This window comes from Fukomys damarensis, unplaced genomic scaffold, assembly GCF_012274545.1.
Source record: "Fukomys damarensis isolate Sample0158 unplaced genomic scaffold, DMR_v1.0_HiC HiC_scaffold_16, whole genome shotgun sequence".
Classification (NCBI taxonomy): Eukaryota; Metazoa; Chordata; class Mammalia; order Rodentia; family Bathyergidae; genus Fukomys; species Fukomys damarensis.
In genome coordinates, this window is record NW_022900928.1 from 23,778,363 (window position 1) to 23,801,870 (window position 23,508).

A 23,508-nucleotide genomic window follows, 5' to 3' on the forward strand; every position below is an offset into this window, starting at 1 on the left:
AAAGTGGCAAACGTAAGGACTCAATGAAATTAATTCTTACATCAGCCAAACTTATTATTGTAGAAAATAAGTCATAGCTCAGATTAATTTTCCTTTGTAAGTCTTTGTCTAGTGACTAAAATGTCTCATATATTTTTTCCCTTATTATGAGTGCTAATGGTTTTTATTGAATATATTTTTTATTTGGACCTCCTTTTTTGCGTTATAGTTTTTTCTTTCTTTGGTACCTGGGATTGAACTTGGGTCCTTGTGCTTGTGAGGCAGGCAGTGGAACCACTGAGCTAAATCCCCAGCCCTTTGTGTTATAGTTTTATGTTTCCGTTCTTTGACCTTGAACATTTTCCCCAACACACACACACACACACACACACACACACAAACACACACATATATTACATTTTATATTTGGTCATGATGATTATAATGATAACGATGATGGCAGTAGAGATGACAGAATTGTCAAAAGCCTGTAGCCAAAGTATCAGATCCCAAAGCCGAGCTGAAAGTCACAGTTTGAGGCGGTGGAACATGCGGACAATGGCTCTGCGGATCTCCTTTGTCTTGGCACTGTAAATGAGTGGATTTAGCACAGGAGGCACAAAGAGGTAGATATTGGACATGAGGATATGGATGTAATGTGGGATGTGCTTCCCAAAGCGATGCACTGTGGAGACCCCAATCATTGGTACATAAAACGCAAGCACAGCTAAGATATGGGAAACACAAGTGTTGAGTGCTTTGAGGCGTTCCTCATGGGAGGCAATGGCCAGAACAGAATGCAGAATGAGCACATAGGAGAGGAAGATAAAGAACAGGTCCATGCCAAAAGTGGATACAAGAACAAAGAGTCCATAGATGCTGTTGATAGTGATATCAGCGCAGGCGAGCTTCATCATATCTGGGTGCAGACAGTAGGAGTGGGAAAGAACATTGGATCTGCAGATAGGAAGCCTCTTGATGAGGAAGGGAAGAGGGAAGAGGGTTATAATGCTCCGAGCAGTGACTGCTAAGCCCATCCCAGCAATGACTTCATTGGTGAGCACAGTAGCATAACGCAATGGGTCACAAATGGCCACATAGCGGTCGAGGCTCATGACCAGCAGGATACCTGACTCCATCATGGAGAAAGAGTGAATGAGAAACATCTGGATTAGGCAGGCATCAAAAACAATGTTTGGAGCATTGAGGCAGAAGGTTCTGAATACAGTGGGCAGTGTGGCCATGGCCATGGTCATGTCACTGAAGGATAACATGGACAGGAAGTAGTACATGGGTGCATGGAGGCTGGGCTCTGTTCCCACAGTCAGCAGCACCACTATGTTTCCCCCAAGGGCCACTGCATACATCACACAGAGAGGACCTGCCAGCCAGGGATGTGAGCTCTCCAGACCAGGGATTCCAGTCAGCAGGAAGGAAGCAGGGCGAGTGACATTGAACAACCCCATGCCAGCAAGAATCCAGGGCACTTCTCAGGGTCAGATGTTCTGACTTGAAAAACTCTGACCAACGTTTTTATTGGAGAACAAGAAACTGGGCAGTGGGGGATAAAACCGATGAAGCCTCCACAATTGGGATCTGATGCAGTTATGAAATCAAGACTTTTGGGATAAGCCAGGCAAAATTCCTTTCTTCATTTTTTATGATTGTCAGATCACAGGCTGGCCTGATTTTTCTCCTATGGAAAAAGAAAGACAATGCCTAATAATTCAACAATACAAATAACTATGAGGAAAATATTTCCACCACATTATTTCCATCTTTTATGTATTTTAGAATCATTATAAGTAGAAATGCATTATTTGCAGACAGATGTTATAGAAAGAAATCAGGAGTTGAAGTCATCAGTAAGTGTTGGAAGTGTTTAATCCCTCCAAAGTGTCATTTAATTTGATATGTCATGAATTAATGAGAGAATTTTCCATTTGAATAAGAATGATGCTTGAGTAGCAAGGACAAGGGACACTGGGGTGTGGAGGGAGTCAGCCACCTCCGTATGTTACCTTCCACTGGCAGAATTGCAAAAGATGGCAATACAAACAACAAAAAATATATTTGCAAAGTCTCAAAGCTTGTTCCCATTTTGGAAAAATCGGGCATCCTATATATCCTGTAGTACAGGACCATTCAGTCTGTAGGAGAGCTTTTCCTCCCACCCAGTGCACAGTCACACATGTTGTCACAATGGCCAGTGTTCACAGACCCATTCATGCTCCTTGACGCCAGCCTCACACTGGATTTCACTTTCCTCAAAACACTCTCCCACGGGGATTCTCTGTCTCATACCATTTCTTACTGTGCCCATGTACTTACATGCAGTTTCTTCACCTTCACTTTTTATGTGCACAGGCCTGTCATACTCATAACTGTCAGTCTACAGTGACATATATGCTGAACTCTTATGTCAACACTCTCAGGGTGCCCGTGATGTGTACACTCACAAACACTTCTCCCTGCGTGCTCGCAGCTTGCCTGTGACCTTAACGCACTTACTCTAGTAGGAACTTTGTTTTTTTAAGACCTCGTGTACTGTATTTAATCACAGTTTTTCTCTGTGACACTCGTGTGTCACAGAATTCTTATAGCCATTTCACTCTAAAGCAATTACATAATTTATTCTCCTGTCACACAGATGTTTTTGGAAGATTCTCATGTTCCTGGCCTTGCGGTAGACACACATAGGGAGAGCTAAAAGATTGTCCTCCTAGCAGATGTATTCAGGCATAAAGTGCGGCTTCCTTTGGAAAGACACATGTAAAAAACAAGTACATAATAGAGATGCAGACCACTGTCTTTCTCCTTCCTCCCTAAACTCTAAAAAGCAATGTCAGAACATCTTTCAAAATCCTTTCTGGTGGGAGTGGATAGGGAAGTGATTCTGGGTTACATAGGTATCTAAAGAGACAAGATATAATGGAATGGTATGCTATGTGTCATTGTCACTTTAGGAGGCATTCTTAGAATTTCCCAGCATTCCTAGAATTTCCTAGGCAAGACCCACTCATAGGTCCTGTGTTTTCCCACGAGGCAGTGGCCACCCTTCGTTCTGTGTTTGCATTGACTTCAAAACTTCTGGGGCTATAGCTCTGTACATACCCAATTCCTTCAGAATTGTGATTCTTTGTGATCTAGGACTAGTCAACCTGACTTACTTCTTATTTCTCCCAGCTGGGTACCTTCACATTCCTTATAAAGAACCATACAGAAAAGAAGGTGATTATTAAACAGAAAAGAACTAGACTAATTAATATGAAGGAAACAGAAAGAGAAGGGAGAGAGGTCTCCTATCAGGATTCTGTGCAAGGAAGGGCCAAGTTTATTCTGCATCTGAGGGTGTAAATTTTAGAATTTTAGGAAAAAGGGATGCCTGATAGTCCTAGGATCCCATTCCTCCCCACATGTTGGTATCACTAATACTGTGGGTTGTTGGAATGTTTGTGAACAAAGGACTAAGAGATGGAAAACAAATACTTTCTTGACAGATGCAGAAACTGTGGCTCAATGAGATTAGTTTGCCTTATAGCTCATTGTGTCTAGGTGGAAAACCCCATATTTGCATCATTTTCTGTAGACACACATCTGATTTACATAGTTCTTTGAGGCATCATGAAGGCACTGGAACGCAGATACCAAGGAAGATAGAAGTGTGCATTTCTGGATGGAGGTTTCTCAGGTATTTCTGAACAATGGTCCCACTCAAGGAGTGGCTCAAGGTACATAACTATGACAAAAATGATGCAAAAAGTACATACACCAAGGCTGGAGTCAGTTTCCTCTTTTCCTGGAACTCGAAACACTTATGTTTTTGAAGCCATATAGGAGAGAGGGTGGTTTAAGGGGAGGGTCCAGGGATGGGGCTGGAGAAGTGCTGGGTTTTATCCTGCTTCTGTATCTTTGAAGCTGGAGAAATCCACTTTTTTTTTGAAGCTGTATCTTCCCTAAGACACTTTTCAAAAAATGGCCAAGGTTCTTTATGGCATGGATAGGCTTTCATTGTGTTTTACCTTTTAATGTTCCATCAAGCAATTATCAGAGTTTTCCAGGATGAAGAATGGAATAAAAAAATCAAGTACAGGTTGTATGTAGAGTAGAAAGGTTTGTCTAAAGATCACTGTTTTCAACTTATACCATAGATATGGTTAGCTATTCATGGTTCATACAAATCCATGATTAGCTGATAGCTCTTATTCTTTTACTGTCCAGGGGACTTTGCGTACTTTTCATTGCAGAATTCATGACCCAAGAATAGTAAAGAGCATAGTTCCTCTGCTGTTAGTTTGAATCAGGAGTGCCTATACCTTTTCTGAGTCCTGAGTCCTGCTCCCCCCGAATTCTAGCAATATTAATGAATCATAGAAGCTTCAATTTTTCAAGCTTGTTTTCCCAGAGGAATTGAGAATGGCAAGTGACAGATGATCTAAGGAATTACACTGCATTTCTTTTGTGCCAAAAGAAGAATCCCAAGTCCAAGGACCTTCCTATCTATTCTCATGCTACTAAGATGCTGCTGTCTAATACTCCCCACCTGCTCTCTACCTGACTTTCTTGGAACAGCCTTGGAGAAATCAGCCCATAGGCTTTTAAGACTCACCAACAGATAACGGATGAGGGACACCCTCAGAGCTTCATGTCCTTCTACCCATTAAAGTATATTCATGCCTGCCACTTTTATATATTACTCTAAGCCCTAGAGACAGAGATAATACTGATGCTGATTTTGTGTTTGAAAATTCTGGTGGGAAGTTTCAGTCTCCTGAGATCTTTAATAATTGCTGCCAACAAATTGTATGCTCTTTTAGGCAAAAATAAACCAGCAGCTTGGAGACCAATTTTCTACCCAAAATTATCATATGAAATTATGTGGAGACAGGTAGGCAGACAGTATGAAAGAGGAGCTCATTAGCTCCTAAAAGAGCACAGGTTTTTTGTAACATGTAAAATATAAAGTCAACAAATGAGATGCAACCACAGAACCATGAATTTTATTCTTGTCCTTTTAAATAGAGTGAGTGAGTCTAGGTCTTTTTAATCCTCAATTAAAACTCAATTATGAACATTTCCTGTCCACATTGAGATAATAAAATTAACTCTCGTGAGTGATTGGAATACTTCACACAAGCGTTTGACTGCCCCACAACAAGAAGCACAGCCTCCCCTTCTCCCACTCATCACCCTTGCTAGCTGTGGTTTCCGGCTTCTTCTCCAGGATGAAAGGGATGTGGGCGTCCATACTGCAGTGGTGCTGAAGTCAGCTCTGTTATGGTCAGTGGTCTATTCAATATTTAGAAAAGGCGCTCAACTTTCTGTGCTTTGTTTTTTTTTTTTTTTTGGGGGGGGGTACCGGGGATCGAACTTGGGTCCTTGCGCTTGCGAGGCAGGCCACCGAACCACTGAGCTAAATCCCTGGCCCGCCTTTCTATGCTGTGAAAGTGATAATTCAAAAAAAGCTTCACTTCATCCTTTTCTTGTCCTCTCCTTATTTCCATGAATGAATCTGTGCTCTCCATGGTTGTTAATGACTCCATCCACAACTTAGGTTCTCTTTTAGAGCCATATACTCTTTTGGACAGGACTACATAATGTACCATGTAGCGCTCTCCAGAAGGTAACTCATTTAGGAGCCAGAAAGTGTTCCTTTGTCAAAACGAATGTTCTCCTCTCACACAGCAATCATTCCTCATTCAATTCTGCTATCAAAGAAAGACAAAAAGTGTCATCAGTTTTAGATTTTATTCGTTTAGATTTAATATGCTCTAAAGTGCATTATATTTAGTGATTTTTAATTCACATACGAGTCATAGTGTAACTCATGGGGAAAAACAGTGCTCTGTTATGGTCCAATCAGAATATAAAGACCCCAAATTACTATAAATAAGAAAACTGAAAGAACATTATTGTTGACCAAGTGGGCGCACAAGACAAAGGGAATACAAAAGTATCACTGAGTAGAGCAACTTCAGAAAGTAGCTCTAACTCTAGGGCTGGATAAGCAAAGAGAAAGACTTGGAATTATTAAATCTTACAAGCTTGAAAGAGTAATGCTGCAAAAACATTAAATCAAACATTTGAGGAGTGCATAATTTTTGTCCAAGTCTATATTTATTTATTTATTTATATTTATTTTTATTTTAATTAAATTATTGGTACATTTTAGGTATACATTGCACTTACATCCATCACTGAGATTTCGTATCTTTACATGACTTATCTTGGTTCTTATTTTTCCCTATCCCTAGCCCTCACTTCACCCCCACCACCCTTCTCTATTTACAAAGATTTTGTTTCCATTTTTTCCTTTTCTCATATTTTTTCTTTTCCTTTATTTCTTTTCCCCTGAACCCTTCCCACTTCCCCTACTCCTTTAGGCCTTTTCTTCCTATTTCATATTATCAATTATACAATTTTAACCTTATTTACATTTTAATTTTTCATACCAGAGAAACTATTAGGTATTTACATGTGTGTAAAATATTTTTACCAGATACTCCTCAGACAAAGGACTACTATCTAGAATATATAAAGAACTGAAATAAATCAGAATTTTTGAGTGTATATCTTGTATCCAGCTACTCTACTGAATCTGTTAATTAAGTCTAGAAGTCATGTTCTTTGGAAAAATTGTTTGGGTCTTCTACGTAGAGTATCATATAGCCAGCAAATAATGACAGTTTAACTTCTTCCTTTCCTATCTTTATTGCTTTTATTTCTTTCTCTTGTCTAATTGCTGTAGCTAATATTTCTAAAACTACATTGAACAGAAGTGTTGACAGTGTACATCTTTGTCTTGTTTCTGATTTTAGCATGAAGGTTTTTAGTTTTTGACCAGTTAGTATGATGTTGGCTGTTAGTTTTTCATAGATAGTCTTTATCAAGTTAAGATAGAGATCATCTATTCTAATTTTTGTACATTTAAAAAAAATCATGAATGGGTGTTGAATTCTCTTTCTACATCTATTGAGATGATTATATGGTTTTCATCCTTGCCTCTGTTAATATAGTGTATTACATTTATTGATTTACACTTGTTGAATCATCCTTGCATCCCTGGGATGAATCCCACTTGTTCAGTGTGTATGATCTTCTTTATGACCCTCTGTATTCTGTTTGCCAGTATCTTACTGAGGATTTCTGCATTCATGTTCATTAGGGAGATTGCCCTGTAGTTCTCTTTTTTGTATAGTGGAATTTATTTATTTATTTTTTTGATTCTGGGATTTGAACTCAGGTCCTTGTGCTTGAGAGGAAGACAGTGGAAACACTGAGCTAAATCCCTGGCCCTGTAGTTCTCTTTTTTGGTTGATTCTTTCCCTGTTTTGGAATCAAAGTAACACTTGTTTCCAGGAATGAATTTGGAAGTATTGCTCCCTTTTAATTTCTTTTTTTTTTGACAAGTAACATAACTTTTATTTGCATTTATTTTATGCTTAATTTATTCCCATGCCATAAGGTTTTGTTTCTTCAGTTTCTTCTGGAATATCTTTTTCTTTTGTGCAACTTCCTACTCTGGTTCAGGGACAATATGTTCCTTTTCAGTAAGGATCATCTCAATATGGCAGGAGGAGCTCATGTATGGGTTAATCTGACCATGAGCTGTATAAGTACAGTGGCTCATTTTGGGTGCTTTGCAAACCTGGATAAATTCAATGACCAAGATAACCATGATAAACTCAATGATCTGCATCTAAACCCTTAACCTCAGAATTACTCTCTGCATTTTTAAGCATGTGCAGCAAAAATTCAGCACTCTTTTTGGGCCATTGGCCTTGTTTCCAGCCCCACTGTTTGGCCTGGGCACACCTATGAACTCCACCATTATAACACTGGAGTGGCACACATCGCTTTTTCAGACACTTGGTGGCCTTTCAGATATGCATAACCTTGATGGCCTGGGGAGTTTCACGGGTGTTCTTAAAGTGAACACGAAGATTTAAGCCTCTTGATTTGCATGATTTTGTGGGGTTTTCTGGGTCAAGAGAGTAGTGAACCATTTTCAAAGGTCACCTCTGGCTGCTTATAGGAAGAATCTTCCCTTTCAATTTCATTGCAAAGTTTAAAGAGTAGTGGCAATAGTTTTTCTAGATTTTTTTTCCTCATTGAGTGTATTCATATATTTTAGGTATACAGTACAGTTATATTCATTATTGGGATCTTGTACCTTTACATGACAGGTCTTGGTTCTCACTTTTTCCCCTTCTCTAGATGTTTTATAGAATTCAGCAGTGAAGTCATCAGGACCTGGGCTTTACTTTGTTGGTAAGTTTTTAATTACATTTTCAATTTCACTGATTGTAATTGAGGTATTTAGAATTTGTATATCTTCCTCATTCTGCTTTGATAATTCATATGTGTCTGGAAATCTGTTGATTTCTTCTGTGTTCTCCATTTTATTAGAGTACAGGTACTTGAAGTAAGTATTGATTATCCCCTGAATTTCTGCTGGATCAGGTTTGACTTCACTGTTTTCATTCCTAATTGCATGAACTTGATCCTTTTCTTTCCTTTTTTGATAAGTTTGGCTAAGGGTTAACTGATTTTATTTATTCTTTTGAAAAACCAACTCTTTCATTCATTGATTTTTTTTATTGTTCTCTTAGTCTTCATTGCATTGATTTCTGCTCTGATCTTTATAATTTCTTCCCTTGTATGAGCTTTGGGTTTCTCTTGCTCTTCTTTTTCTAGGAGCTTAAGATTCACCATTAGCTTGTTTATTTGAGCTCACACTGTTTAACTAGTCTGGGCATTCACTGCTATGAATTTCCTACACAAAACTGCTTTCATTTTATCCCATAGATTACTGTATGTTGCACTGGCATTATCACTATCATTTATTTATAAAAACTGTCTAATTTCTTCTTTAATTTCTGTCATGACCCATTGATTGCTCAAGAAATGCTAGAACTGAACCTAGTCTTTGAACAAATGGACTTAATAGACATTTACAGTTCCACCACACAAAATAAGAATATAAAATATTTTTGGCTTCACATGGATCATTCTCCAAATATACCACATGCTAACTCTTAGAATATATTTAAGTAAATGTAAAGGACTTGAAGTTATCCCATGTGCATTATCAGACCATAGTGCAATTAAACTGGAGATCAATAGCATAAGAAACTAAGAACTTCACAAACACAAGGAGTACACATTGTTTAGGTGGTTCTGGGGTTTTGAGATGAGAGGAAAAACCACATTTTATACTTCTTCTCTTAAGACAGGGGATTGTCGGGGAGATTTCTGTGACTTTTCCTGAGGTCCTGAAGAGGGCCTTAGAAGACGGGTTCTGGAAATGCTGGAAAGCTACAAAATGAAACCAAATAATAATGTTGGAATTAACCATTTGTGCTTGAAAGAAGTGTGGCTTAAGTAACACAGCAACAGGAAACAGATAGGATGAAACCAAATAATAATTTTGGAATTAACCATTTGTGCTTGAAAGAAGTGTGGCTTAAGTAACACAGCAACAGAAAACAAATAGGAGGATTCAGGTCCTCTGTACCTGGCACAGTTTTATAACACCCCTACATGCAGTTCTTGGGAACTGGTTATTAAAGGAGAAATGCAATTTGAAGTGCCTCAGTCCCAATATAAAAAATAACGGTATAATAAATGGAACTGAGACTGAGCATAATTACATGATAACCAGTACAATAAATCAGAATAAATTTACTCTTGGATATTATACAGACACATTTCAAAAAAAAAATCAAAAAAACAGATCAGCAGTAGGTAAATCAACCCAGAAATTTGAAACAGTAGGAAGTTACTAACACTACAGAAGGGAGAGTCAAAAGTGGGGTTACAAAAGCCATCCAGGCATTAAAGAGTCACTGGAATTAGTAAAAAGACAAGATCCATGAGCCTGATGTGGTGGCACACACTTGTAATCCCAGCCCTCAGGAGGCTGAGGAAGGAGTATTGCCATCAGTTTGTGGCCAGCCTGGGCTGCATAGTGAATTCAGGGCCAACTTGAATTACAAAGGGAGACCCTGTCTCAAAAAACCAAGAAAAAAGCAAGCAAGCAAGCAAGCAAGCAAGAAAGAAAGAAAGAAAGAAAGAAAAAAGACTGAGAAACATGCCCTTCATTGGTCATGCTTTCTGTCTCCTGAGCTATAATATTTTTCCTGTCATCATTGGACACCACTGAGAGTGAAAGAGCCTCAGGAAGGTGAAGAGTGGATTTGAAGGAAAATAGGCTGTGAGCTGGTAGAAAGGAATCAGAATTCATTCTTCTAGCTCTTATTATACAATTAGCATTGCAAGATAAATGATTCCCAAACAAAGTGCCACCTCACTGTAGAATATTAAGGATGAGATTAGTCTGACATGTCAAGTTTGAAAGGGTAGAAAATATTTGTGTAACTGAACTTTTCTCAATGCTGAACAGTCAGATTTCTCTGGGATCTACTTTAAGGTTGATGCAAGATCACAGCCTATTTTTGTCTCTAAAATCTTACCCACTGCAGTAGAATGAATCACTTTGGCCCATTAGATAGATAATTCATACTGTTTATTCTTCCCAGAAAGCAGTGTACACTCTGTGTTACTGTTAGCTGTACACAGTTCTGCAGTTTGTGGTGGAGAGCATGCTCAGTGAGGCAGAGCCAGGTTTCTCTATGGGCATGAGGATGGCAGGGAGTGTCTATTTGTTCCACATAAGCCATTGACCTCAGACAAAAGCAGCTACAGCAGAGAAAATTAATTCTTTTCTTTCATCATATGAAAGACTGTCAGTATGGTAAATAAACATTATAAATCCTGATATAGTTGACATAAAAATATTCACATTTGGTTTTAATTAGTTTGAATATTTTGCAACTTTAAATATTTGTACTTTCAGAAGAATGCTCTGTACATTGCTTTATATATTCTTTTTTCAGTAAAAATTCTATACTTGGAGCAATGCAGAGCAGTGAAGAGTGGAGCTTACACCATCACCAAGTGCCTCTACACCACCACCCCAGTGCACTCCCCGCCTACCGCCTCTGGCTTCCTGGTTGTGCTGGTACCTGGATTCAAACCACAGAGGCACAGAGAGTCATAAATGCCATTGTGCTGAGCTCCAGAAGATAGAGCAAAAGGAAACAAAAGAATGAGGGCCTCTCTTAGGCTCCTTGATGGAAATCGAAGCCCACTGGAAAAGTGAAGAGAATCTCTGCAATAAAGGCACATGACCACCATGGTTGGTAAGCTGGAGGGATCACCACCTCACATTGGAACATGGACTATCCCTCAGGGGAAGGGACGCTGGACCCAGCAATAGAACCTTGCAGAGTTCAACCCTGCAGGAGGTCAGGGAGCTCAACTTTGGCCTTGAAGCCAGAAATCAGCCTGAATCTCAGGGGTCTGCTGCTGGATTGCTGAGACTAATTGACTTAGATCTGTACACTGCTGCCCATGTTGTCTATTGTGACAGCAGAGACATACCCTGAAGGAGGCCCTTCATTGTTATTTTTAAAATTATTTTTTGTTATCCTCTTATTTTTAATTTTTATCTTTTTTTATCTTTTCAAATTCTTCCTTTTTCTTTCTTGTTTTGCTTTTTAAAAATGTTTTATTTCTCTCTCACTCTTCCACGTTGTTCATTTCCTTTTTTTTGTTCCCATTCCTGCCCTCATTTAGATTTCATTTTTCTTTTTTCTTTTCTTCTCTCAATTGTCACTAGTCTCAAAGGAAAGTGAGTATAGTTTCTAGATTCCCTATTGCTATTAGGTTGTTCTATTCTTTCATTCCTCTTCTCCTATTGTCTCCAACAGTTTCATAGAATTTGCATGATCTTCCTGTGTTCTCTGGTATCACTTCTAACTTTCCCCTATCCTTCTACCTATTTATCCTCTCTCCCCAACTCCTTCTAAATCCCTATCTTGAAGGATAATGTTGCTATATTGAAGAGTTTATTCATTATAAACATATTTTACGCTGGTCCTCTGTTTTGATTTAATTCATATGGTTAAAGGTGATGGATTAATAACTACCACAAATTGTCATTTTTCTAAGCTATGCTTGATGCTATTGTATGCTGATTGCATTACTTGGGCTAGGGTGTGATTGATTTAATCAGTTGTCCATCCTGGTATAATGAAAATGAGATTGCCTCAGAGTCATTAGAAACTCAAAACCTAAAGACCAGCTATATCTATAAGATCGAAATATTAACCCAGGAATTAAACCAAGGGTAGTACCAACAACAAAAATAGAAAAGAGAAGACATTTAAGCAAGGCACAAACACAGATTTCCACTTCACCAAAGGAAAATTCTGGGGAAAATAAGGCGGAAAAGTCTGATAACCAACCACCTGTATACCCTGAACTGATAGCACAGGAAGTAACACAACAGATGAATGAGGCTCTAGAAAAATTCAAAACACAAATAATTTCCCAGATAACTACAGGAACAGTGAGCAGGATGAAAGATATGATTAGAGACTCTAGAACAGAAGCAGATAAAAAAATAGATAATTTCAGGACCATGAGAAGCCATGAATGCTCAGCATAGGAAAGAAATGGAAACCATAAAAACACAACATAGGAAAGAAATGGAATCCATGAAACAGATTCAAACATATCCAGGAGATTAAAAACTATGTTGAAAGTATACACAACAGACTGAGCCATTGTGAAGACAGAATATCAGATATAGAAGACAGAATGTCAGTCAGTGACCATGAAAAGAGATCTCTTAAAAATAGTTAGGAACCATGAGAAATCAATCCAGCAGTGCCTAGATGACATAAAGAAGAATAATACAAGACCGAGAGGGCTGGGGATTTGCTGCCTGCCTTGCAAGTGCAGGAACCCAAGTTTGATCTGTGGTACAAAAAAAAAAAAAAAAAAAAAAAAAAAAAAAAAAAAAAAGAAGTACAAATGACAAAACAAACTGCTCACAGAATTAATGGCAGAAAACTTCACAGAGGGGAAGAATTTGATATACAGATAAGTGAGGTATATAGGACTCTAGAAAAATGTACATCTAGAAATATAATAATCAAGATTCCAGAAACCCAACAGAGAACAAATTACTACAAGCAGTTAGAGAAAAGAAACAAATCATATGCAAAGGAAAGTCCATCAGAATCACAACAGACTTTTCAACACAAATCCTCAGATCAAGGAGAGCCTGGAGTGAGGTATTTCAAGCCCTAAAAGAAAAAAACCTTCAACCTAGACAGATGCATGCTATAAAACTATCTTTCAAAATGGTCAGGAAACTAATATACTTCCATGACAAAGAACACTTGAGAAACTTTATAAATACCAAACCAGCACTCCAAACAATATCCTACAAGAAGACAATGAAAGTCACAACTCTGTAAGGCCCAAAAGATCAAATCAATTAGGCAAGGCAAAAAATTGAGAGGGGGAAAAATTGAAAAGAGCCAACAACAGTACAATAACATGAAAAAGATGTCAATACATATCAGTTATAGCCATCAATGTTAATGGCCTAAATTCACCAATAAAAAGAAATAGACTGTAATAACAGATTAAGAAGCAAGATCCAACAATATGCTGTATACAAGGAATACACCTAGTTCGAAAAGAAACTTATAGACTGAAAGTAAAAGGATAGAAAACAGTTCTCCACATGACAGGAACCTGGAAAAAAGCAGGGGTAGTCATCTTATTTGCAGGCAAAGTAAATTTCAAACCAAAACTAATTAAGAGAGACAAAGAAGGTCACTATGTCCTTGTAAAAGGAACAATCCAAGAGGAAGAGATGACAATAATAAATATATATGCATCAAAGACTAATGCCACCAACTATACAAAACAAATATTAAGGAACATGAAAAACCAAATAATCACTAATACAGTTGTAGTGGGGGACCTCAATACCCCACTGTCAGAAATAGATAGATTGTCTAGACATCAAAATCAACAATAAAATACTAGAACTGAACCAAGCTTTTGGACAAATGGATTTAATAGATGTCTGCAGAGTGTTCCACTCAACAAAATCAGAATATACATTCTTTTAGGCTGCACATGAGTCATTCTCCAAAATAGACCATGCACAAGATCATAGAACCTGTTTAAGTAAATACAAAGGAAATAAAATTATCTCATGTATATTATCAGACTATAGTGCAAGTAAACTGGAGATCAAAAGTGTAAGAAACCTCAAGAACTTCACAAATACATGGAAATTGAATAACACTCAACTGAACAACCAATGGTTCATGGCAGAAATTAAAGAAGAAATTAGACAGTTTTTATAAATAAATGATAATGATAATGCCAGTGCAACATACAGGAATCTATGGGATAAAATGAAAGCAGTTTTATGTAGGAAATGCATAGCAGTGAATGCTCAGACTAGTTAAACAGTGTGAGCTCAAATAAGCTAATGGTGAATCTTAAGCTCCTAGAAAAAGAGCAAGAGAAACCCAAAGCTCATACAAGGGAAGAAATTATAAAGGTCAGAGCAGAAATCAATGCAATGAAGACTAAGAGAACAATACAAAAAAAATCAATGAATGAAAGAGTCGGTTTTTCAAAAGAATAAATAAAATCAGTTAACCCTTAGCCAAACTTATCAAAAAAAAAAAAAAAAAAAAAAAAAAAAAGAAAGAAAAAAAAGGAAAGAAAAGGATCAAGTTCATGCAATTAGGAATGAAAACAGTGAAGTCAAACCTGATCCAGCAGAAATCCAGGGGATCATCAGTACTTACTTCAAGTACCTGTACTCTAATAAAATGGAGAACACAGAAGAAATCAACAGATTTCTAGATACATATGAATTATCAAAGCACAATGAGGAAGATATACAAATTCTGAATACCTCAATTACAATCAGTGAAATTGAAAATGTAATTAAAAATTTACCAACAAAGTAAAGCCCAGGTCCTGATGGCTTCACTGCTGAATTCTACAAAATATTTAGAGAAAAACTACTGCCACTACTCTTTAAGCTTTTCAATGAAATCGAAAGGGAAGCAATACTTCCAAATTCGTTCATGGAACCAAGTGTTACTTTGATTCCAAAACTAGGGAAAGACCCAACTAAAAAAGAGAACTACAGGCTAACCTCCCTAATAAACATAAATGTAAAAATCCTCAGTAAGATATTGGCAAACAGAATACAGAGGGTCATCAAGAAGATCACACACTCTGAACAATTGGGATTCATCTCAGGGATGCAATGATGGTTCAATGTATGTAAATCAATAAATATAGTATATTATATTAACAGAGTCAAGGACAAAAACTATATGATCATCTCAACAGATGCAGAAAAAGCATTTGACAAAATTAAAACCCATTCATGATAAAAAAACTACAAAAAATTGGACTAGATGGTCTTTTTCTCAACTTGATAAAGGCTATCTATGAAAAACCAACAGCCAACATCATACTAAATGGTCAAAACTAAAAGCATTCATGCTAAAATCAGGAACAAGGCAAGGATGTCTCCTATCACTGCTCTTGTTCAATATAATTTCAAGCCAGGGATTGTGACGTCCCCACCTGGCCCTTGTTGACCAAAATTGCCTTTACTATTCTAGGTTTCTTTTGGTTCTAAATGAATTTTAGCAATATTTCCTCATTCTGTGAGGTATGGAAATGGTAATTTAATTAGGATTGCATGTGGGAGGATTAGGGGAAAGGAAAGGAAGGAAAGGAATAAATATGAGAAATGGAAAAAATGGAAACAGTCTTTGTAAATAGGGATGGGTGAAGGGAGTGAATGGAGGACAGGGGAATGGGGAAAAATAAGAACCAAGATACATCATGTAAATGCACAAGATTCCAATGGTGAATGTAACTGTACTGTATACCTAAAAAGTGCCAATAAACAATGGGAAAAATGATATCAAAAAATTCTACACCTTATCATCAAATATTTCTAAGCAGACTTGAATTTTGAAGTCAACACCATACACATACTATCTGTATCATTTAACATGTTGTATCACTTGTTTTAGTATCATTTGTTTTTTCTAGCAATTTATGTATCTCTTTCTCTCAAATTTATTACACATGTTACCTTTCTGAAGCAGTTCAATGTAAGTTGCAACATCAATATACCTCCCTCTATGTATGCCAGCATTTATGTCATTTATTCTAGTGAAATATTTTTCAAGATCTTGATTGGTTTCAAACTCATTCATAAATCTTACATGCATATTAGATAAATTTTGTCAAGTGCATTAGTTTATTGTGAAGTACATTTATGTCATATTTCTTGATAAAATCTGGAGTCAGAATTGATACCAGAGAGCTTTGCAGTTAGGTTACAGTATCCTGCCCAGTATATGATTCAGGTCTGAGAAATAAAACTAAAAGAGAGAACTAGGAGAGAAAGAGGGGCGCCAGGAGGACCAATGTTAGTGTAACCGACCAGATTACACTACCTTTATTGGTAATCAATTGGAGTAAAGGCAAGCTACAGACAAGGGCAAGGCTTTGTTTAGTTTCTATAGAATTTAGTCTATACAAGACTAGTAAAGGAAAAGGCAGCATTCTCAAATTAGGAACAGACAGAAAAAATATATGGTTGTAATTAGAACATTGTCCCTCTAATAATAAGGTTTTAAGTGTGGGAATGGAATTTGGGTGTAAATTTCTCTGTCCTCAGCACATAGGCTTCAGCCAGATTTGCTTGTATAATCAAGCCAATTGTCAGGTTAACTCTTCACAGCCTGCTTTGGGCATAATCAATATTATGCCCAAAATTCAGAAAGTTGACCTGTTGATTGAGTTAATTTTTTTCCTCATTGAGTTTATTGGTACACTTTAGGTATACAGTACAGTTACATTCATTATTGGGATCTTGTACCTTTACATGACAGGTCTTGGTTCTCATTTTTTTCTCTTATCCCTGCCCTCGCTTCACCCCCTCCTCCCTTCCCTATTTACAAATACTTTATTTCCATTTTTTCATGTTTTTTTCTTTTCCCTTATTAACTTTCCCCTACCCTACCCACGTTCCCTATACCTTTAGCCCTTTTCTTCCTATTTCACATTGTCAATTATATCATTAGGATATTATGTACCATTATAGTTTATTCACACCAGAGAAACTATTTGGTATTTATACATGTGTGACTTATTTATTGCACTTAGGAGTATATCCTCAATATGTATCCATTTCCTACAAATGACTCTAATTTCTCATTCTTTATGGCTGAGTAGTATTCCATTTTATAGAAAAACCACATCTTCTTTATCCAGTCTCCAGTTGATGGGCAAATGGGCTGTTTCCAAGTTTTAGCTATTACAATCTGTGCCTCTATAAATATAGGTGAGCATATATCACTTTGATATGATTCTTTTAATTCTTTTGGAAAGATACCCAGCAGAGGGATGGCTGGGTCAAATGGAACCTCTAATCCCAGCTCTTTGAGGTATCTCCACATTGATTTCCATAGTAGTTGCACCAGTCTGCACTCCCACCAATAATGAAGAAGGGTTCCTTTTTCCCCACAGTCCTGCCAACATTTGTTATTGGTTGATTTCTTGATAGCAGCCATTCTTTGTGGGGTGAGGTGGAATCTCAGTATTGTTTTCATCTGCATTTCTTGAATGACCAGTGATGTGGAACATTTTTTCATATATTTAAGTGATGCTTTTACTTCTTTGTCTGAGAAATGTGTGTGCATTTCAGATGGCCAGTTTTGAATTGGGTCTTTGTATTTGGTGGCCTGATTTTTTTGAGTTCTTTATATATACTATATAATAATCCTTTGTCTGAGGAGCAGCTGGTAAAAAATTTTTTCCACACTGTATTTGAGTTAATTTTTAACATTCATCTTCTTTGCAAGAGTAGGTGCTATGTCTTTTTTGAGCTATGTAACCACCAGTGTTGTGAATATAACCTAAACATTGCTCAACAATGTGTTTTTCTCTTTCTTTCTTTCTTTCTTTCTTTCTTTCTTTCTTTCTTTCTTTCTTTCTTTCTTTCTTGGGTTTTGGTTGAAATGAACCACTTGTAATTTTTATGATCTTAAATTTCAGTGATGGAGTAAAAGAAAATACTTGCATAAGAGATGTGCTGTGTAGATGGTGGTAGTTATACAGAAAATGTGTGATGCACTAACATTTAAAACTTTGATCCTTGAAATACTGTAAATGTAGGGATGTGAACTTGTTGGACGTTTTGTTGATCCAATAATGTTGATATGTATATAATAAATACATTGATTATTTGAGATGGGAATATATTTGATGCATACTTGGTCATTTCCTCAGGTATCTATGTGAATCTCTGTTTCTAAAACTATACCTATAATCTAAATTAGCCATTTTGAGCACTATAAGAATACACAGGTTATAGTGTGTTTGATGTGTTGTGATTAGTGACTAGAGCATGAGGGAGTTTTATAAGCATATTTGTGTTTTTGTTTTTTGTGTAAACTTGATAGAGGCAATGTGCTTATTAGTAAAGATACAGCTGAATATGTCTAAGGCTGTATCTTGGAAGTCTTAGGATGTATATAATAACCACTCATGTTTGTGTGCATTGTATGCAACATGTTTGTATTCCTGATCAAGGACAGGTTAGCAGGTTAAAGTACATAGGATGGTATCACAGATGGTGAAGCTGAGAATGGAATTCTCTTGGGAGTAATTCTCCTGTGGTTCACTGATAGCACCCTCTCAATTACTTTCATTCTGCCTCCTCCTCGGACCCCAGTGCTGGGATTTGGGGGCATTAATAAATTTATGTCATTGGAGAATGGGGTGATGCTGCTCTGCCGGCTGGATCACACCACAGTACATCAAGCTACATGGAAAGGAAGCTTCTTCCACCCAGTGAGTGCTCTCTCCAATGTGCTGTGTACTGTATGGTCTTATTGTCTAGATATTATCTCCAATTTTAACATTATTATTGAAACCCCAGACAAACTCTATCCCTCACAATTTCTCTCCAAACATGGGCCATATCTATTTCCTTCCAAACCACAAGATCACAGAACCAGGTTCCCATATCAAAAACAAACAAACAAAAAAACAAACAAACAAAACCTAAAAGCAATGTACCTACCTACCATTAGGCTACAGGGCTGAGGTAAGAGACCTAGATTTTGTTCTAAGAATATTTCATGTGACTTATTTTAAAACCCCACTATTTAAATTATCTCCTGTGCCTGGCCATTTGATTATCATCTGGGGAAAAACCACAGAAAATGAACTAGATCATTCAACAATACAATCAATGATTTTAGATGAGTTTTCAGGATTGAGCACATCATGGGAACATCATCAGTGGAGATATTAGTATGGGTTTCTTAATGTTGATGAATTTGTGTGTGTGTGTGTGTGTGTGTGTGTGTGTGTCTGTGGGTTCTTATACATAGTTCAGGAATTATAAATATGAATGAATACTTGAAACATAATATTTATGATTAGTCACAAATCTTAAGCTCTTTGTTGGGATAGTATTCTGTGGGACCAGGAGAGTATATGGGCGTTTATATGAAGTGTGGATATGAGATAATATCTGTGAATGTCTGGAAGTGTAAGCAGGTCTGGAGGTATAAAACTGTGTATTGTACCTTTCAGCAATGTGTGTATGTCCGTGCCAAGGCATAGTCTTTATCTCCATCTTCCTAGTATTTCTTCCTTGATCAGTAATGTTCAGATAGCTTTGACGGAAAACCCATGGACAAAGCAAAGGAAAAGGATTTTGAGTGGCAGTAGGAGACTGTTCTCCTGGAAGAGGAGTATTCAAAAATGGTTTTCAGAAGGGAAGATCTAAAGCATAGATAGCATGTTACCCTCTACATCACCTCCCTTTTCTAGTAGGGAATATAGACTACATGGGTTACGTGTATCTTAGTATCTCTTGGTGCTGCTAAGAGTTTTCTCATGTCTTCAAAATTCAGACATAGTTTTTGAGTAAAATGATTTTAAAAAGCAAGTATTCATAGGCTGTATATAAAAAGACTTCTAAAGACATTGGCTTTAAACCTATGATAGGAGGGAAACAGTCTAAAGTTGATAAGAGACAACACATCCTATTGATGATATTGTTCATTTGGAGGGGAAAGGAAGCAAAAAAACCCAGATAAATTTCTTCTCATAGACCATTTGCTTTCGGGATTATGACTGATATCTTGACATCATACAATCACTTGTCACCACCAACTGGCATTTTGTTTATCAAGACTGATGGCAAATGATGAAAACTCTAGAAAAGCCACCATCATGCCCAAATTGCAGAATGGAGCTTTACTTTTCAGCTACCTGTTACTATGAAAACAATTACAGAGATATTTCTGATAAAGACTAAAAGGACGTCTTTTATGATATGGTTTCTCAATTTTTGCCATTCTATCATTTATTTTGCACGATGTCAAGTTGCTCCTGTTTAATGAAAAAGCAAAGTAGGATCTGGTAAAGAATAATGAGTTAGAGAGCAGTGTAGAAAGGAAATTAAGGTGATGTAATACCTTTCAAGGAAGAAGACATTTTAAAAAGTTGTTTTAATAGTGTTTAGTGTTAATTCTGATGAGACCAAATAGATTAGGAGGTTGTTTCCTTACACTTAAGAGCAAAAAAAAAGTCACTTGTTATCATAGAAAAGTATGTTTGGAGAGAGAGAGAGAGAGAGAGAGAGAGAGAGAGAGAGAGAGAATAATGAAATAAACAGTGATAAAAGTTAAGGCCAATAGGAGAAAATTCTTGAGACTGAGGATCTCAAAAATATGTTGCAGAGGCAGACAGATAAACAGTTAAATTACAGCTTCCTTCTTCTTGGTATACTGGAGACAATGTTTCAAGAAATTTGACTAAGAATTGGGAAAATCTTGTAGAATGGTAGTGGAGTGGGAAGGTTGTAGTCCTCTTACACATTCTGATTGCCCGAAGCAAAATAGCCAGAAAGGTAAGAAGACTGAAGGCTTTGTACATTGTTCTAAAGGAAGAGGGCTGTGCTGGAGGGGATAAGTTATGGAATTGGAAGGTACAGAACCTGTCTTTAGAGACCAGGGGACATCTCTTTCTCAGAAAGCTAAGGATAAGAATGGACAGGCGTGTGAACAAGTTTAATATTGTGGTAGGAGACAATTCGCTTGCCCTCTCCATTTTATTCCAATAAAACACTTGCCTCTTTAGTTCTGTCCACCTACACATGTGGTTTGGTTATAGAATTTATAAAAAGTTGGAGTTTATTAAGTGAAAAAAATAGATGAAAAAAGGAGAGGAATATATTATTCTTAGTGGTGAAATGAGGTCAAGAAAAAAGTAAAGAAGGAAGAGTTAATAGGTAAAAGACCAGAAGGAAATGGAGAAATTATGAAGACTCTAGAACTAGGCAGAGACCTGAGAAGGTAAAAGTAGGCTGGAGAAGACCATATAAAAATGTAGATAACTGAGCCAGGCTTGGTGGCACATGTCTGTAGTCCCAGAATACTAGGCGGCCGACAGAGAAGAATTGCAAGTTCAAGCCCAGCCTAGATTACTTAGCAATTTAGTGAGAACTTGACTCAAAATAAAAAAGTTAAAAGTGCCCAAAAAGGTCTAGGGTCCAATTCCCAGTACTACAATAAACCACCACCACCACCAACAGCAACAACAATAACAAAGTCAATTAAATTAAAAACATTAAAAGCACAAATTTAAGATTTCAGATGTGGACCAGTTTTGGCTAATGATAAGTTAGGAGTGATTGTGCAGTTGGGAAGCTCAAGTAATTTCTGAGTCAAGGTTATCGACACGATGATTAATTTTATGGCTGTAGAAAGTCTGTCTGGGCCATCTAGCGAAGAATTTCCAAAGACACGCACCATATTTTTTCTTTCTGGTTCATACTAATTTCTAGTTTCCTCTGAACTACCACAGCACGTGCTCTGGGGTTGATGGGGAAATGATGGCATAGTGCACTAGCGCTGAGTATTACAAGACTTCCTTCACACTGTTTTCTACCTTGTCATCTTGCCATGTTTTAGGCACTCACTTGATCACCAAACTTCCACGCATTGTCTGTTATGGCTTAGAAGATATTCTGGGTCCTGGTGATAGAGAAATGAAAGGAACCCAGTCTTTTTTCCTAAAATAATTCAGTCTAATGTGACAAGCAGGAACTCGGACACACGTTTTCCAACCCCAATCTTCCGAGTTGGAGAGAGGCAATCTGAAAGAAAAAAGCAAGGAACTGCCCATTCCCCATCTGTGTTCTCCACCTGCCTGTCATGCAGGGCCTCAATAGCTCTCCTTTCCAGCCAGCCACACTCCAGCTGACAGGCATTCCCGGGATGCACACAGGCCAGGCTTGGGTCGCCCTGGTTTTCTGCATCCTTTATCTGATCTCCATTTTAGGCAACCTCAGTATCCTTGCTCTGGTGATTCGAGAGCCGGCTCTGCACCAGCCCATGTACTACTTCCTCTCCATGCTCTCTCTCAATGATCTGGGAGTGTCTTTTTCCACTCTTCCCACCGTACTTGCTACCTTCTGCTTCAACGACCGCCATGTTGGGTTTGATGCTTGTCTGGTCCAGATGTTCTTCATTCACACTTTCTCTTTCATGGAATCAGGCATATTGCTGGCCATGAGCTTCGATCGTTTTGTGGCTATTTGTGACCCATTACACTATGCCACTGTGCTCACCCACAGCCGCATATTGACCATAGGACTGGGTATCCTTACCAAAAGTTTTACCACTCTCTTCCCTTTCCCTTTTCTGGTGAAAAGACTACCTTTCTGCAAAGGCAATGTTTTACATCACTCCTATTGTCTGCATCCGGATCTCATGAAAGTGGCATGTGGAGATATCCATGTTAACAACATCTATGGACTCTTTGTGATCGTTTTCACCTATGGCGTGGACTCAGTTTTCATCCTGCTTTCTTATGCATTGATTTTGAGAGCTGTGCTGGCCATTGCATCCCAGGAGCAACGACTCAAGGCTCTCAACACCTGCATGTCACACATCTGTGCAGTCCTGGCCTTTTATGTGCCTATAATTGCTGTTTCCATGATCCATCGATTTTGGAAAAGTGCTCCACCTGTTGTGCACGTCATGATGTCCAATGTCTACCTGTTTGTGCCCCCCATGCTCAACCCTATCATCTACAGTGTGAAAACCAGGGAGATCCGCAGGGGTATCCTTAAGCTCTTCCACAAATCTTAGACCTGAAGAAAGCTGCAGACCCTGAGAGAGATCCTTTGGAGGAGGGATGCTAACCTGTCTGCCAAATTTAGGATTGCTAAATCAAGGACGAGGAAGACAATATAATTATGAATGTGTGACCAGTAAGAGAATGTCTAACTCAATAAAATGATGTATATAGATAACTGAATACTCACTGTTCAAAAATCCTTATGCTGAGTGCTAAGTATATTATAGTGTAACATATTGATAAATAAATATATATGTCAAGGAAACATTTAAAAAGGGAGCCAAAATGCCTTGAAAATGTTTGGCCTATGTGAGAATAATGAAAGTCCTATTGGGCAACGAGACTGAATCCAAATAATTCTACTGCCACCAAGAATGAGGGAGATAATAACCATTAAGTTCTGGCAAAATGCTTATAGAAACTTGGTGATTTTTTTTTTTTTTTTTT

General features: G+C 37.6%; 2 protein-coding genes and 1 pseudogene across 2 annotated transcripts in view; 1 reads left to right on the top strand and 2 right to left on the bottom strand.

The window, feature by feature from the left end:
* Positions 1 to 506: 506 nt before the first annotated feature.
* LOC104857902 (olfactory receptor 51I2) overlaps positions 507 to 23,508 on the bottom strand; it is a 34,334-nt gene continuing 11,332 nt past the window's right edge. The window contains 2 exon segments of the mRNA XM_010617969.2: positions 507 to 1,425; positions 3,355 to 3,387. Coding sequence (XP_010616271.2) covers positions 507 to 1,425; positions 3,355 to 3,387 — 952 coding nt within the window.
* LOC104857946 lies at positions 7,427 to 7,985 on the bottom strand (annotated as a pseudogene).
* On the top strand, positions 22,134 to 23,072 carry LOC104857903 (olfactory receptor 51I1). The gene has a single exon (XM_010617970.1). It carries the CDS (start codon positions 22,134 to 22,136, stop codon positions 23,070 to 23,072), a length of 939 nt encoding a protein of 312 aa, XP_010616272.1.

Excerpts from the sequence above, each read along its gene's own strand:
- LOC104857903 (XM_010617970.1), top strand. The coding sequence starts at position 22,134 with ATGCAGGGCCTCAATAGCTCTCCTTTCCAGCCAGCCACACTCCAGCTG.